A 16575-nucleotide genomic window follows, 5' to 3' on the forward strand; every position below is an offset into this window, starting at 1 on the left:
TGCTGCTCAGGCAGCCCTCACTGTCTGTGTGGTTAAGGTGAAGGACCAGCCACCAATCCAATGCTGAGACAAACAGACCGAGCCATGAAAGGGGAACCAAGTTACAAACCCCTTTCATGCCGTTCTTCAAACAAGCCAACTGCAATTTGCAATTTGTGTATTTCCAGACCCTTCCAACCCTACATCTTCCAAGCTCTAAAGTTACACTGACAGTCACGCTCATCACTCTGACCTATGTTTGAGAGAAACGTTCAGTGATAACGAACAGTAACATCCTTATGTAGCTGAATTTTCCCTTCATCGTATTTATTGCTGTATGTTTGAAATACTATTCTTGCTATTTCAGATTTGGGGCTTTTAAAATCACCTATAATTTAGGTTGGGAATTTCCCAACTAAAAATAAAAATTATTTGGGCAATTATTAACATAAGGCTCAAGTATTTAATGAGAAGCATTAAGTGGAAAAGTCTATGAGAGAAGTTGTGGGTAATGAACATAAACATGGCTGTGAATAAAAAAGATCATATGCATATAGACACAAATCCTTAGCTGATATAAAAATAATCATAAAAAATAAAATTTTTTATTTCTTGTTTTTCATAAAAAAGAAATTAAAATATTTTTAGGCACTTGCTTACAATTTCATGCAGTCTACTAAAGCTGATGGGAATTCTGCATTATGCCTTCCCTACTACCAGCCATGGGAAAGTTCGTTGGAGTGTTCCAACTCCACTTGGAAAGACACAAGCAAACAGTTAAAAGCCAAATAGAAGATACTATGTTTCACCATGTGCCCATTTTACTACTGTTCTTAATCCTTTAAGAACCACAGTTGACTTTTTCAAGAAAATTTCTCCTTAAATTAAAAAATGTATCCTTTTTATTCACAGTTTACAATTCTTTCCAATGGAGAGAGACAACTGCAATTAGAGATTTAGTAAACAACTGCCCCTTCAGGTGGTAAAACAACAGCGTGAGACATATGAGCAGCTGCTTAAGTGGGGTGCATTTCCTCACGTGGCCACGAAGACAAGCCCCCCAGGGCTGCTAGGAAGTTAGTGCCCGGGGTTAGTAGTCCAGGCCTGGTCCCTGACCCTCCCATTTTACCGTAAATGACTGAAGAGTCTCGAGCTCTCTAATTTTAAGAGTGAGCTTGCTCTTGTCTTTCCTCAAAATACGGTTTTCATTTTGAGATTCTAGGAGGTTGGCAGAGATATGGCTGTTGGTTTTGGCCAACTGGCTAATCTCTTTCTGAAGGATGAAGTAGCTTTCTGCCAGCCTTTCCTTCTCCTTCAGGAGCTCCTCCTTGGCCAGCATCATGTCTCTCTTCTCGGCCAGGAGGTTCTTGTTGTCCTGTACCACCTTGGCGCGATCGGCCAACGTCATCTCGTGCTTCAGCCGGAGGTCGTCCAGGATCTTGGTGAGGCAGCTGTGCAGTTCCTGCAGCTCCAACTTGGATTTGGACAAGGTGGTGAAATCGCTCTTCAGAGTCTCTATATTGGCAGCGAGCCGAGCCGTTTCTGCACTCAAGAGCTCCTTCTCCTTAATTATCTCCACCACTTTCTGCTCTGACTTGGTCTTCTCTTGGACGAGCACAAAATTTTCGGACTGCAGCTGCTTAGTACACACTCGTAACTCTTCCAGCTCCTGCTCCAGGAGCGCCATCCTCCCGTGAAGTTTATTGTTTTCGTACAGGGACGACTCGTTTTCCTGTGCTCTGGCTTCCTTTTCCAGGATGAAGGACTGCTGCATGGTGTGGATCTCCTCGTTTAGTCTCTGACACTCTTCTTGCAGGTTCAGCCCATCCCTCAGCAAGATGCTCTTTTCAGAACAGCATGTCTGAAGTTCGGCATTCAGACTCTCCTTTGCTTGCAGGGTGCTCGTATGCTCTTTTTCTAGACTCTTCCTGGCATTCTGGGCCTCTTTCAGCATCAGAGAGAGCTCGTGCTTGGTGGCTGCCAGCTCTTGGTTTTCCCTTTTCCTCTCCTGAAGCTCCTTCTTCAGAGTGTCGAGATTACCAAGGAGTTTCATCTTCTCGTGCACTATGATTCTTCTGTTGGCAGACTCTTGATCGTATTTCCTTTTGAGGTCTCCTATGGTTTTCATGGAATTCTCTCTCTCTGCAAGCAAATCTCCATTTTGCATTTCCAGGACAGACTTTTCCTTCAAGAGACTGTCATGCTGCTTTTTGAGCTTAGTAATTTTCTGACATACCATCTCCTTCTCAGAAGTTAGGTAAGTGATCTTCTCATTCAGGCTTATCTCGATATGGGCGGCCTCTTCCGAGCATTTCTTCAGTTTTTCAGCGATGAGCCTGTTTTCACGTAGAAGTTCTTCTTTTTCAGCTAAGAATCTTCTCTCAGATGAGGCCAAGGTTTCTTTTTCATGCAGAAGCTGGAAGCACTCGGAGTCTGTGATCTCCCGACTGGCCTTGATTTCTTCCAGGAGCTTGGTGAGGCTGGTGTTTGTAGCCTGAAGTTGCCTCATCTCCAGCTCAGCCTTCCTCAGAGCCCGCTGGGCATCGTCTAACTGTGTGCGGAGCCCACTGGCTTCCGTACTGAGTAGCTGCTTGATCTGGAGGGCGGCCTCCAGGCTGGCGCTCAGCTTTTCCTGATCTTGAAGAAGCATGTTCTTCTCAAACTGCAGATCTTTGCTGCTTTGGAGAAGATTTTCTCTTTCCACTTTTAAGGCTATGCACATGTTATCAAGACCTGACTGCTTCTCCAAAGCTGACTTTTTCTCAGTGGTGAGATCTTCAATCTCTTGCACCAAGGTTTTCTGATCTTTGACTAGTTCCTCGTAAGAGCTCTGCAGCTTCTGAATAATTTCATCTTTATCTTTAGCCAAGGCAATGTTTTCAGTAGCAAGCTTCTTGATATGATCCTCCAGGTGATCTTTTTCTTCCTGATCCTTCTTAGACTCAGCAATCAAAGTATCTTTGCTGAGCCGGAGCTCTTCCACGAGTGTCTGCAAGCTTGCCCTGGAAGCCTGCAAAGAGTCATTTTCCATACTGATCTTCAAAAGTTCTTCCTGCGCAGTATTGATTTCTCGTAGTAACTGCTCTCTCTCAACAGCCAAAGATTCTTTATGGAGCTGTTCCTGCCGATAAAGCTTTTCAGCATCTTGCTTCTCTTCTAAGACTGTCTCCTTTTCTAAATGAAGAGTTTCATTTACCGACCACAGTTTCTGTTGATCTTCCTGGAGTAAAGTTATTTTGGCCTCCACCTCTACCAGCTTTGATAAAAGTGAACCTTTTTCTAACTTTAAAGCATTTCCCTCCTGTGCAAGAAGCTGCTTCTCTGACTTCAGACCCCTCAGCTCTTCTGACATTAGTTCAATTTCTTTTTTGGCTGATGTTAACAAATATGTTAGCGACTACAGAAACAAAGGGTGGAAAGAATGGAAACAAAATGAAATCAAGCAGACAAATGCGAGCCCAAATAGCTTAATGTAACCTAAATCGTAAAAGGTTGAATTTTTTTTTTTTTTTTTTTTACAATAAATGTCATAAAAACTATCTGGGATAACAAGGAGGGGAAAACCAGATGAAAAGAGCCCAAAAAAGGATAATTAATACAAAGCAGGTTTAGCTTTGCAAAGTGCTGGTCTACATACTGGTTTATTTTTTCTTTGCAACACTTATGAAATCATTCCTGAGTGGTATCTAACGAGGCAAAAACAGTAGTTTGACTTGGACATCAGGGCATGAGATTCTTTCCTGCCCTTCCAACTTCCCAATTATTTCTATTGTAGGAAGAATTCAGAGAAGAATTTTAAAAAATACAATCCAGAGAACTACAAAAAGTGAGTATATTTTAACCAAAAAAGGGGGGGGAAGGGTGAGGGAATATAAACTGTTGCTTTTCAAACTAACTAAAGACCTTGACTTTCTAAAGGACAGTCACTGACCTGACCGATTTAATCCCAATTATTACATATAACTTATTAAAAGTACAGACCAATTTGCTAGACTTTTGGTGACTAAAATACATGGGTTTTTTTAAAAAAAATACTAGTTTATAAAATGACTTGAGCACATTATCTATACCAGTGCTGTCCAGAACCTTCTGCAGTGGTGTGGGTGTTCTTTATCTGCACGAATATGGTAGCTGCCGATCATGTGTGTGGCTGGTGAGCATGTGAAGTGCAGCGAGTGCGAGGGAGGAGCTCGATTTGTAATTTATCAAAATATAAACAAACTGAAACTCAAATTTAATGTGGCCAGCAGCTAGCGCCTTGGACAACATAGCTACAGATCACTGGCTCTTCAGCCAGGAAACACAGCAACTTCGTGGGCTCCGCGAACCTCCTGACGTCTCATATAAAAACTTGTTGAGCATATAAATTTTCCCTAGGAGGGGAAGATCTTAAGGTTTCATCAGATTCGTAAAACAGTCTGTGAGCCACTACTGTTGACAGACATTAAAATCCACAGAAATCAGACAGAGACAACTTTGGAAGGGGAACAATCCTAATGACCCTTGTAAAAAATTAAAAATTAAAAAAAAAATTTACAACACCAGTAAGCAAAATTAATGAGCCTTCACACAAACTACTGGAAAGCTTGGTTTGGTCAGACTGCCACATTTTAAGGGAAACACTGAAAAGGTGGAGTCTGTCCTGGTAAAGGGAAGCACAAAGACAACAGATCTGGAAATCAGTGTTAAATGGCTCATAGAGCTGGACATGTTCTACAGGGAGAGGGTGACACGGGAAGGAGAGAAGGTGTGTGTATGCAGACGTGGCTTGTGTTCTGTCCTGGTCCAGCCTAATTAACAAGTTTCAGGTGGGATTTGTTTCAAGTCTCATGTATGCTCTTACACTTCCTTTTTACTAATCTCCTAGACAAACATTAAAAATAACTAAAGACAAGTATTTACTTTTCTTTGAGCAAATTCAATGACGGCAGGAAAAAGTTAAACACCGGTAGGACGGTTGAACTTCATTAAGTAACCAGAGTCAAAAAAATATACTGGGTTGCAGAGATGATCCTGATGCCATAAAATCAAATTCAATGTATTAAATTCTACTCTATTTAATAACAGGATTGTGCCTTCCGGGGACATACAGAAGCCCTCTCTAGAGCCCTCACTTCTAATGTGCCCTAAAGGAGCCCTGCTTCTCCAGGGCTCACTAGCTTCACTTGGCCTCAGCCTGTTGCGTTGCTGCAGGACGTCTTTCCTAACCCCACTGCACGGTGGCAGCAAGACGGCCAAGATTAGAGGCCACAACAGAGTCTCCTGCCAGCGGGTGGAGAGAGTTCCGGCTACACGCGACTCTCTGGGACAGCTGGGAAGCCAGCAGCGCGGGGGGGTGGGGTGAGGCTACAGGGTGCACTCGGGGAAAACCCGGGCAGTAGCCACCCCTGAGCAGGGGCAGCAGCTAGCAGAAAGTGCCGGAAGCCAGGAAAACGGAATTCGCCATCCTGCCATGCGCTCGGAGGTTAGCATCTATCTGTAAAGGTCGGTGCAACCCTTCCCATCTGCTGCCGCTTTACACACCCCACTGCGGCCTTGATGCCGTGCAGCTTTGTGACCCTCTCCCAGAACATACTTGGGCTTTGTCGGCTTGCTTTTTCAGTTCCGCCATCTCCTGCATCAAGTCGCTGTTCTCCTCCCGCGCGGCCTTCAGCCTCTGCTCCGTGTCCGACAGCATCTTCTGCAGGCTCTGCAGGACAGCTTCATGCTTCGCCTTTGTCTCACAACTGGCTTCCTCGAACCTGGCCTTCAGATCCTGGCACTGGTTGTGGCTCATTTCCATCTTCTTTTCCTGCAGAAATGCCAAGGGAAGCAGTAAGTCACCCAGCCGTATCTGCACAGCCCTCGCCTTCCTTGCCAGCACTTAGTTCCATACACTCTCTCCTTACCAGGTCCAACAACTTCCTCAGCAGCTCTTTCTTTTCCTCCTCATGCTTTTTAGCTGCTTCCTGCTGGCTCTGTTCCGCCTGGAGAGTGACCTCCCCAATACTCTTCTGCAGAAAGCTTGCGTTTTCATTAGCCTTTGTAAGTTTTAGCTGTAATTCTTCTACATCTCTAGAACAAGGTTCAACACAAAGTGTCAGAGTTTTCAAAAAGAATGCCTTAAATTCCAGAGTTATACTTAGATACTATTCATAACTGTATTAATGATTATAAGTTATGAGTAATTAACAACATCTGAAATAAACAACCAAAAAAATGGCTTGACTTGCCTTGAAGACTAATTTTAACAATTGAGACAGTTATAAATACATTATTTAGAGTGACAACTACTGTAATTGTGAAGGTTTATTATTTTATGTCAATAGATCAGTAAGGAAAAATGAATGAAAAGTAAACATAGATGAGGAAATGAATTAGTTTCAAAAAACTTTAGCAGACGAGATTATCAAAAACTCATTGTAGTGCCCCTTGAGAACACAAGATACAAAATGACAAGTGATAACTTGAAGATCTACCTTCGCAATACCAATGTGGTTCAACAGGACGTACAGAAGATGTGGGACACAAGAGAGCGGGCTATCAGAGGACTCCAAGAGTGGAGGAGGGAAATCTGGATGGTCCCTCTGGGTCGGGCACCTGTCCAACACCCGCAGAGCTGGAGATCCCTGGGGCACCTGGGCAGCTCCCCCCGTCACAGCAAGTCTGACCACAGGTGGCCAACCCAAGCCCAGCTGCCACCCCCCACCCACCACCACGCTGAACCATGGGGGTGCATGGCCAGATGTAAACCTAAATGCCAACTAGTCACACTTCCAGAATCGTGGGTCTCATGGACCTAAAATGTCCTCTGAAAGTTTCTGCTTTATGAAATAAAACATTTGACTTTTATCTGGCAGCTATTAAAAGAAAAGAAAGATCAAAGCAACAACAGCCTCAGAATAAAGACAGGAAGGGAGGTGGAGACGGAAGCTGCAGCGCGGAGGGCCTACGAGGTAGCGCTGACCAGCAGTGAGGGCTCGGGGACCGGCCCGCCCAGGCCCGAAACTGCAGGCAAGTCACTTCACCTCGTGAAGCCTCTATTCTTTTCTCTTCAAGATGGGAACAAGAATACGCTCACCTCACAGGATTATTATGAGAATCAGAAAACACTCTGCTAGAGCGGTCTGCAGAGTGCAGGGCACACACCTAGTCAGCCTGTAATACGGTTACCCTTCATTACACTGAACAGGCTGCCCGTGAAAGATGTTCCTGCGCCTGGTAAACCACTGCCTTGTCTTTACAAGCCATCAAAAAATCTACAATACTGTATTACTTAGAAGGTTCTGTAGCTGATTTAAGGGTACACTCATGTGGTAAGAAAAAGGAAGAGCGACAGGAAACTTTTAAACAGAACAATCCTGAATTTTGGCCCCCCTCCCTCCGAGACTCCACTTCAGAGACAAACCCAAGTCAGGCGCCCTTATAACCATTCATACATACCTTTCTTTCAGACGTAACTCGTCATTCATTTTTGTCAGCTGAGAAGAGTTATCTCCAGACATCTTCATTATTTCTGCAATGTTGTTCTCCAGCTTCTCCTTCGCCTTTATCAACTGCTCTTCTCTTTCATCTCTCTCTCTAAATTTCGCCTCCATATCTGAATATATATAGAAAAAAAATAGCACCGTAGTGTTACAGTCAACAAAAGTTTATTGACTGCATCCTATATTCCAAGGTTTGCTCTGGGAATATTTGCAAAAAGCAACCCCTGCCCTCATGAAAATCATATTCTAGCCAAGATGACGGACAATAAAGAAGATTTAAAAAAAAAAACACAAACAGTATAAAAATAGTGTTAATTGCTAAGAGGGAAAAAAATACAAGCAGAGAAAGGAATCAAGGAGTTGGGGAGGCTAAAATCTTAGACAGGGCCTCTCTGAATGGTGACATTTAAGTAAAGACCTGAAGGAACTTAGGGAAAGCAAGTGCAAAGGCCCTGAGGCACAAAAATGATTGACTTGCAAGTATTACCAACAAGGCCAATATGGTTGGAGTAGAATGAACAAGGGCAAGGGTAGTACGAGAGGCCATCAGAGAAGTAACAGGGCTTGGCATTGGTAAGACTGCAGTTTTTACTCTGAGTGAGATGGGAGCCACTGGGTGATCTCGAGCAGGAAAGTGACATGACCCGACTTGGCAGAAGGATGGTTCTGGATGCTGTGCTGCACATGGACTAAAGGAGATGAGAGCAAAAGCAGGCAGAGCAGGGGGCCAGCTGTTACAGCAGCTCAAGTGAAAGATGACGGTTGGCTTGAATCAAGGACAGTGGGAGGAGTGGTGATGTGTGGGGATTCTGACTTGTTTGAAAACAGGGCAGAGAGGATTTGTGGAGGTTACAGACCTCAAGCAAGTATTTTATCGCATTATACCACACTAACGAGCGAAGAAGTGACCCCCGAATAGATGTTACTGTAACGTACTACAGTTATCTCAAAACCTAGGAAACCCACCATATTCAATGCTTTGTAGGCAGAGACATCTTACCTGTTAAATTTTCTCTCAACTTCTCCAATTCAGTAGATAGTGCATTAAACTGTTCCTCCTTTTGGTGTAATTTATTTACAGTTTCTATTGGGGAAAAGGTAAAAGTTTAACATATTTCATACTTAATAAGCCATCTAGAGGTTGGCAGTCTTACAACCAAATCAAATCACATGCTTGGGATTTGAGAGGACAGAAATACTAAAAAGTCCCACTACAACATCAAACCACCGTGTACTGACCTAGAGAAGCAAGCCTTTTTGCCTCCCCACATCTGTGGATTAGACAGGCACCAGGCATCCCTTTCCAGGCCTCTCTTTCCTATTTCCAGCTAAAACTCAAAAAAGCTACCCATGACTAAAGATTAAGTAAGATAGTATTTTTCCCAAGGATACTTAAATTTTTACACGGAACAAGCTTTTAGTCACAAGAAGAAAGAAGTTACTGGGAGTCTGAGGCTTCAGGAAGCCAGTGCACTCTGGTGTTACTGTGTGCTGCAGAAGCTTCCAGAAGCATGTCATCAGACTACAGGAGTATCTGGTCCCTGCACCCAGAGGCTCCAACGTGAGAACCTGACACTCTCTAAAGCCATACTTAGTAAGACATACCTTGCATGCTTCTCTGAACAGAGACCGTCTCCTCCGAAGCATGAGCAAACTTTTCTTTCTAAAATTAAGAGTGGGATATTCAGAAAAGAAAGATACCAAATTACAGAAATAAAAAGTTTCAATCAGTCATAATTACAATACTATCTACTTTTTGTGACTGATTTTGTCTCATTAAAACTTACACTTAAAACACGCTGGCACCAAGCACTACCATATGTGTCCCGTGCGTGTACGTGACACAGGGGAAAGGGTTTACATCTCTGTCCTTGCCCGAGCATGCGTGTACATCTGTACACGTGTGTGAATGTGCACACGTATGTGCTTGTGTATACACGTGGTACACACGTATGTTTTTTTTCCTGTCGCCACCCTCCAGCAGCAGGACTGTGACAACAGTCAGAATCCTGCAATGTTTTCTGAGAGTAATCAGAGCCTAATATCTTGAAACTGTATCAACTACTTCTTAAACCAAAAAGGCCCACCACTCACCTACTCTTTTCTAAACGTGACAGTAAATTTAAAAAAACTAAAACGCTCTCCTGGTCTTCCTGAGATGAATTTTGAGTTAGACACACCAAGAAAAATTTTCAGTGAATATTTCTAACTATTTAGGATTATGAAAAAATGGGCACACAAGCAACACAAGTCCACCAAAGCCCAAAGGTCATCCCCCTGTGTTATTCTCAAAGCCAGACTTAGGTGGCAAATTTTCTCTTCAGAGTACAGAGGGTATGCTAATTTACAAGAAAAGTAAAGCATCCTCAAAGTTTGGGGGGCAGGGGAGGCGAGGCCAGAGAAATAGTATGGAACTCAAAACACATTTTTTTAAAGGACATCGTATTAGAAAATCATGATTCCCGTGCCAACTTCCTCTCAAAATGTAGCTAAAATACTGTGTATCAAAACTGCCCAATAGAACCATCCGTCATGATGGAAATAGTCTATCCCGCTATCCTGTGCTGTTCAATATGGTAGCCACTAGCCCACATGCGGCTATTAAGCACGTACAATGTGACTAGTACAACTGAAGAACTGAATTTTATGTTTTATTTACTTTTAATTCATTTAAATTTATACAGTCGTATGTGGACAGTACCTACAATGATGAACAGTGCAGCTATATATTTGACATTTGAAAAAGAAGAAATTCATAATACTGGCATTAAAAAAAAAGCAAACACTCATTCACCTCTGGTACTAGCACAGAAGTTTAATAAGCGGGAAAGACGATGGTATGTGGAGGATCTAAGACAAGTGTCCCCTCCTAACTCATGTTTCTCTTTCCCAGTTTCTCCATAAGCCTACGATTCTCCTTTCCCATGCTGTGTGCTTATGGCTGTCAGCCTTGACTAAGTTCAGTTTTTGATGCAGGAAGAAGGGAGAACAGTTGAGAAAAGGTAAGGAAAAAATGTCTTACAACTTGCGATTAAGGCAAGAGGATATACATGAAAAGAAATGTAATTTGCTGAGACAGAATTTAACCGAGTTGGAAGAAATGGTTCCTGGACTTCGTTGGGTTAGACGGCACTGTGCTAACAGAGGGTGCCAACACAGAGGTGTCCAGCACAGCTCTCTCCAGCTTGCTGTCACAAGGAGGTAGAAGGCACAGCCTAAACCTCATTATAAATGAAACCCCAATGTGCTGAGTGTATAACTTGGAAGGTCCCTGTGTTTAGCAAAACTAACCAGTCAATCATATGCGAAAGCGGTGCATTTACCAGAGGCAAAGGATAGATTTAGAAAAGGAAAAGGGAATACCTACCTTTATTGCTAGTTTGATCCCATTCCCTTCAAGGTATTTATCAGCCAATGACTAATACACTCAACTTAAATCAATACTTTGAAAGAGAAAGGGAAAGAGGCGCAATGCTTCTTTCTTTATGGAGATTTTTGTTTTTAAACCAGGAACCATTCAAATGGCCAGAAACCCTTACAGTCCGATTCCCAAGAGGTACTTACCAAAATCTGAAGTTCTTTTTCCAAAGCCTCTTTCACTTGACTGACTTCACTCAAGTTTTCCTGAAGGTTATTAAGCGTTAGCTCTTTCCCCTGCAGCTCTCTGGTAACGCTACTAGCCTACCGTACAGAGTTACATGGTGCAGAAGCAAACCAACACAAGGAAACAAAAAAGAATGAATGAGAAACAAAAAATAAAACAAACATAAAACACATATGAGAAACAAAAACAACCAAATAAAACTGAAAGGAATAAAGGCATGGGTAAAAAAGACAAAACAAAACTGTTTTTTTTGTTGTTGTTGTTAATTCTAAGAAGCCGATGACTGCCCACAATCAGTTCTAGATAGTACGATCTAATGACTATTTAAAATAGTCAAAAAGAGTATTTTTCTACACCAAAATCTGGAATATCAGCATGATCCAAGGCAGAAAGTGGAGATGCTTACTTTCTAAATGGGTAAGTTAAGCAATTTCATTTTCTGGACTTTAAAGGCCATCAAGCAGGAAGAATGGAGACATGTGGCCTGTGTTATTTCCTCTATATTTGTATGTGCTTAAAGTAGTTCAACATTTAAAAAAAAATAAAAAATTTTAAAATGCACTGGACAACAGTAATCAGAAATTGGTTTTCATTAAGTCTTGATGTAAAAAGAGTTGATGAACCCTTAGCTACATATTCTCTCCTAATTAATTTTTGTGATTTGACTGGTATTTCGGATCCAAGTGAGGAGATTGAGAAAAACTTCCTGTAATTAGCTTGTCATCTTCAACTAAGGTTACTTAGCGGTTTTTCTGTCTGTCCTCACACTTCCCCCATCTAACCTTACAAACCTTTGCCAAAGCAGCTTCTCCCGTAAAAACCTCAGAACATTCCGCATCAGCACCCGCACCCCCACCAGTGGCAGGAGGACTGGGGCCATTCATTCCTCAAACAGTCCTTAAAGATGAAGATGACATTTGACAAGGCTAATTAGAAAGGGATGTAGCTGGCAAATGTTTCATGCAATTTCCTATGCCTTGACCAAAAGCATACTTCTCCATCTTTCCTCAAAAAGGCAAGGAATAGAACCCGTCCTCACTGCAGCATAGGAAAAGCTCTCCAATGGGACAGAAGCGGCGAAGCCAAGGGCTCCAGGCTCTTAACCTTATTCCGCTGCATTATTTATCACCGCGTGTTAATTTACAACAGTCACGTGGCACTCAGCATCCACAGTGCGTTTGTATACAAGCGTATGGATGGCACAATGATGTAAATGGAAAAGGAGGAGGAGATAATCATATAAGCTTCTTTCTTGTCTGTTCCTTCATTTACCTTAATACCATCATCTTAGCTGAGTTCTCTATTTTAAAAGATTACAGGGGCACATGGGTAGCTCAGTCGGCTGAGCATCCGAGTCTTGATTTCGGCTCAGATCCGTGATCTCCGGGTTGTGGGATAGAGCTCAGCGGGGAGGCTGCTTGAGATTCTCTCCCTCTCCCTCTGCCCCTTCTCCTGTGCATGCGCTCTCACACTCTCTCAAATAACTAAATCTTTAAAAAGAAATTACAGACTAGAACCAAGCTTTTTTCTTTTTTTAAAGATTTTATTTATTTATTTGCGAGAGAGAGAATGAGAGACAGAGAGCACGAGAGGGAGGAGGGTCAGAGGGAGAAGCAGACTCCCCGCTGAGCAGGGAGCCCGATGCGGGACTCGATCCCGGGACTCCAGGATCATGACTCGAGCCGAAGGCAGTCGCCCAACCAACTGAGCCACCCAGGCGCCCTAGAACCAAGCTTTAACAGGTCACAGAGCATGTCCCAGAGACAAAGTCATAAAGTACCCAGATACTAGGAAACCAAAATAAATTAACCTAGTTGGGCCATTATTTTCTCTAATCTCCTCAAATGAAACCATGCTCAAGATACTCAGAGGACACTGTATACAACTGGGAAATCTACTAGCACCAGGCAATCTGCTGTAAGTAAATGGGGAATTTGGAAGATGAATGAGCTCCACTCAGAAGTGACACACAACGCAAAGTGAGACTGACAAAATAAAAGGATGGAAGACACCAATACAAACCTTGCCACTTTCAGTATTCTTTTCAATCTCTAAATTTTTAATCTGTTTCTCAGCTGCCTCAAGCTGCTGTCTAAGTTTCTCGATTTCCGATTTACCTTCGGAACTGGCTTTCCGAAGTGCATCGAGATCCAAGAGCTTTTCTTCAGTAGCCTTGAGCTGTGACGTAAAATTATCAATAACCTTGGTTTGCTCACTGCATTTGGCTTGTAGTACCTCTAGCTCCTTTACCTTTATTTCAGCTTCCTGCAGTTTGTTTAAGGTGTCCTCCATTTCTACTAGATGCTGGTCTTCCGCTTTGTCCAGTTTTGCCTTGACGGCTTCCAGGCTGCTCTCCTTTTCCGTAATGACTGCCATCAGCTTACCTCTCAGGGCTTCTATCTCTTTAGCGTGAGCAGACCTTTCAGAGTCTTGTTTGTTCTGCAGAGTTTCTATTTCGTGCTGGTAATCTAGTCTCATCTTCTCTATTTGTGTTTTTAACTCTGCAAACTCTGCCGTCTCTGTCCCGACCCCCTTGCTGAAGGACACCTTCAGCTCCTCCATTGCCTGCTGGTGGGATGCGATGGCCGTCTCCAGCTTGGACTTCCACAGGGCTATCACGTCGGAGTTCTCCTTGTTGGCATGATCAAGCTTGCTTTTCAATGACTCGTTCTCTTTGGAAAGCTTCTCTGTGGCAGCCTGAAGAGCCTTTATCTCCTTCTGATGTGTTTCTTCGCGGGCTCCCAACTGCTCCTTCAGAGAAGCGATTTCTCTCTGGTGGTCAGCATGGGCGGCTTCTAATTTTTCTTGCAAAGAGCTTATCTCGTGCAAAAAGGAGAGTGACATGTCAACATCCCCAGCAGGCTTATGGGACTCTAGCCTCCTCCGCAGCTCAGCTACCTCCTGTGCTCTCAACGCTAGGTCTTTTTCTAGTTCCATTATACGGGACTTTTCCGACACTGTAGCCACCTAGTAACCGCAGTCCAAAGAAAAACAAATCAGGTAAATAACCAATCACTGACGATTTTCTTTAACCTTGAAGATCTTTAATAACTCCCCCACCTCAGGCAGCCGTCAAGCTACTGCGAACGCCTGCAGGCTCACCCACCTCTAACTGCCATCATGGAGGAAGCCCAATTCTGAGAACTCCAAAGTCATCATCTTTGGCAAATTTCCACCATCCTGAGATGCTCCAGGAATCGAAAACTGAGATGGAATTTAACTTATTCCAGAATTATTTCTTTTTCCTCTAAAGAAACTTAGAGAAGTGCCCATCAACTGATAGTAAGTTAACAGAAAGAACAGCTTTCAAAGTTCTCAGGTATGTCCAGCTGAGGGAAGACAAAAGCCTCCTCATTTTACTTGGTTTTTCCCTCCTCTGCTTCACCCGGCATGTGTAAATGCTCACTCATCTAATGCAGGTGATTTTAAAGAACTGTGCTAGCTGGTATGATAATACACATGGTTACAGAGCACCAGAAATGGGACAGATGCTGCAAGGGTAACAGAGACAGATGCTGAAGACTTAGGGGGAAAAAAGAACATAAAACATCTTGTTAGTTTTTATACTGATTACATGATAAAATGGTATTATTCTGGATAAACCGGCTTAAATCAAATATATTATTAATTTTACCTGTTTCTTTTTATCTACTAAAAAAGTATGTTAATGTGGGTGGCACAGAATTTTCGATTATATATATGTGGTTGGTATTATACTTCTGTGGCCTATCACTGGTATAAAAGGTGTGAAGTTACCTATCAAACGTTTCAATGAATCAGCTGTAGAATAAAAGCTTTAGCTGGATAATGAAGAAATAATTTACTAACCTTTTTTTTAGAAAGACAAAATAAGAACAATTACTTACCTGCAATTATATATATGAATCTTTAGAGAGTCCCGCCTTTTAGATTTTATAATTCTACTGGCATTTTAACGTACATATCTTGTTACCCTAACCCAGTGGTTCTCAGACTTTATTATGCACATCAATCTCCTGGGATGTAGGTCTAAAAGGCAGGTTCCCACTTACTCCCACATGTTTTGATTCTATTTGAGCTCTGTGATAGCACCCAGGAATCTGCTTTTTTTAAACACCCCAGGACTAGGAAAAACACTTTCTTAACCTGTGTCCTTTTATTTTTAAGAAATGATTTCCCTCTGATACCTGTTAGCCAGTCAGTGTAGGACACAAAATATGTGGGAATCGGTCGCTTCAGGCATAAAAGTGAATTACTGGACTAACCTGGGAAAGAGAAGGGAATGTGAATGATTTAAAAACAAATTTCAAGGATCAAAACTCCTCCAGGTTAAAGGCTCCTCTCCCTCACTGCCTTTACTGGGACAGAAGGTGATGGATGTGTTTCCTTTGCTTCCTCTGTCCACCTACAGGCTGTGATATGGACAAACACTAACATGTCCACAAAAGGCTAGGAAAAGAAAGCAACTGGGTCTCTGAAACTGCAGGAGGAAGTCATTAAACTATTTCAGAGCCGACTGTAATTGGTGTGCTTCACGGTTAGAGATGCTCCAGGTTAAAGATGTTTATGTACTTTTTTCTGGGGCAGGGGGTGGGGTGTCCAAGAGTTTGTTGCCACAAAGTAAGGTACAAAACATTAATGAACCCCAATGCTACAAGGTCTGGAACATGAATAAATCCAATAGGACAAGAGTTCTTTATTAGTCAATGTCAAGTAAAAAATAGGTGAAAAAAAGAACAGCATGATTACACTGTAGCATTTCCATAGCTCTTCCGTTTTTTGTTTTACTTCCCAAAGTCTGCCCTTGAGCAAAGTTTTATGTCTGCCTCTCCCACCAGGGTGAGGCCATAAAAGTCAGGTATCATTTCTTATTCTTGCGACTTTCTCCACGGCAGCAAACACCCTGCTCATAAACTGGACGTACTGGCTCAGGGGAATTCTAAAGCACTTCCTAAAAGATAGGTAATAGGAAACTCAAGTGGCTCATTGGCTGGTTTCACACTTGGCCAAGCAAGAGTGAGGATCAAACAAAAGGCATGACTTCTTATAGAAAGAAAACAGCTTGAATCTGGAGTAGTTGGATAAACCAGCTGTAAATGATGCCTTCTTAACCACAGGGCGGGGAAAAAAAAGGCATCCATCCAAGTTGTTTGCTGACAAAGGTACATAAGAGGAGTTCAGAGGTTTAAAAAAAAAAAATGGAGATATATTTCCTTGCTTCAACAGCCATTCCCACTAAAGGAGCCCAATCTTATCATCAGTCCCTTATATTTCCCAGATCAAGTCTTTGGCTCACAGGTAACGAAGAAACATCACCAAACTACCAGGATTTTTTTCCACCAAATACACAGGAGATACCTTTACTTTTGAGGCCAACTGAGAACATTTTCTCCTTAAAAAATAAAAGCTTACAATTTAGAGAAGAAAAATTACTCAATTATCTAGATTTTTAGATCAGTCAATGATTTCTCAATAAAAGAAATTTCTACAAATACTAATAATTCAGAAGAAAAAAATCAGGATACCAAACGTGATCAGCGACAGAGT

General features: G+C 42.4%; 1 protein-coding gene across 1 annotated transcript in view; it reads right to left on the reverse strand.

The window, feature by feature from the left end:
• The window catches only part of CLIP1 (CAP-Gly domain containing linker protein 1), a 66942-nt gene that overhangs the window by 35774 nt on the left and 14593 nt on the right, over nt 1-16575 (reverse strand). The window contains exons 7-14 of the mRNA XM_081800958.1: nt 13072-14016; nt 11010-11126; nt 9051-9108; nt 8446-8529; nt 7402-7558; nt 5868-6033; nt 5555-5770; nt 1109-3376 (exon numbers count right to left, since the gene is read on the reverse strand). Of these exons, the coding sequence (XP_081657084.1) occupies nt 1109-3376; nt 5555-5770; nt 5868-6033; nt 7402-7558; nt 8446-8529; nt 9051-9108; nt 11010-11126; nt 13072-14016 (4011 nt within the window). The remainder of the gene's footprint in view (nt 1-1108; nt 3377-5554; nt 5771-5867; nt 6034-7401; nt 7559-8445; nt 8530-9050; nt 9109-11009; nt 11127-13071; nt 14017-16575) is intronic.

The sequence above is a fragment of the Leptonychotes weddellii genome, chromosome 13, assembly GCF_054177405.1.
Source record: "Leptonychotes weddellii isolate Sample4059 chromosome 13, ASM5417740v2, whole genome shotgun sequence".
NCBI classification, from domain to species: Eukaryota; Metazoa; Chordata; class Mammalia; order Carnivora; family Phocidae; genus Leptonychotes; species Leptonychotes weddellii.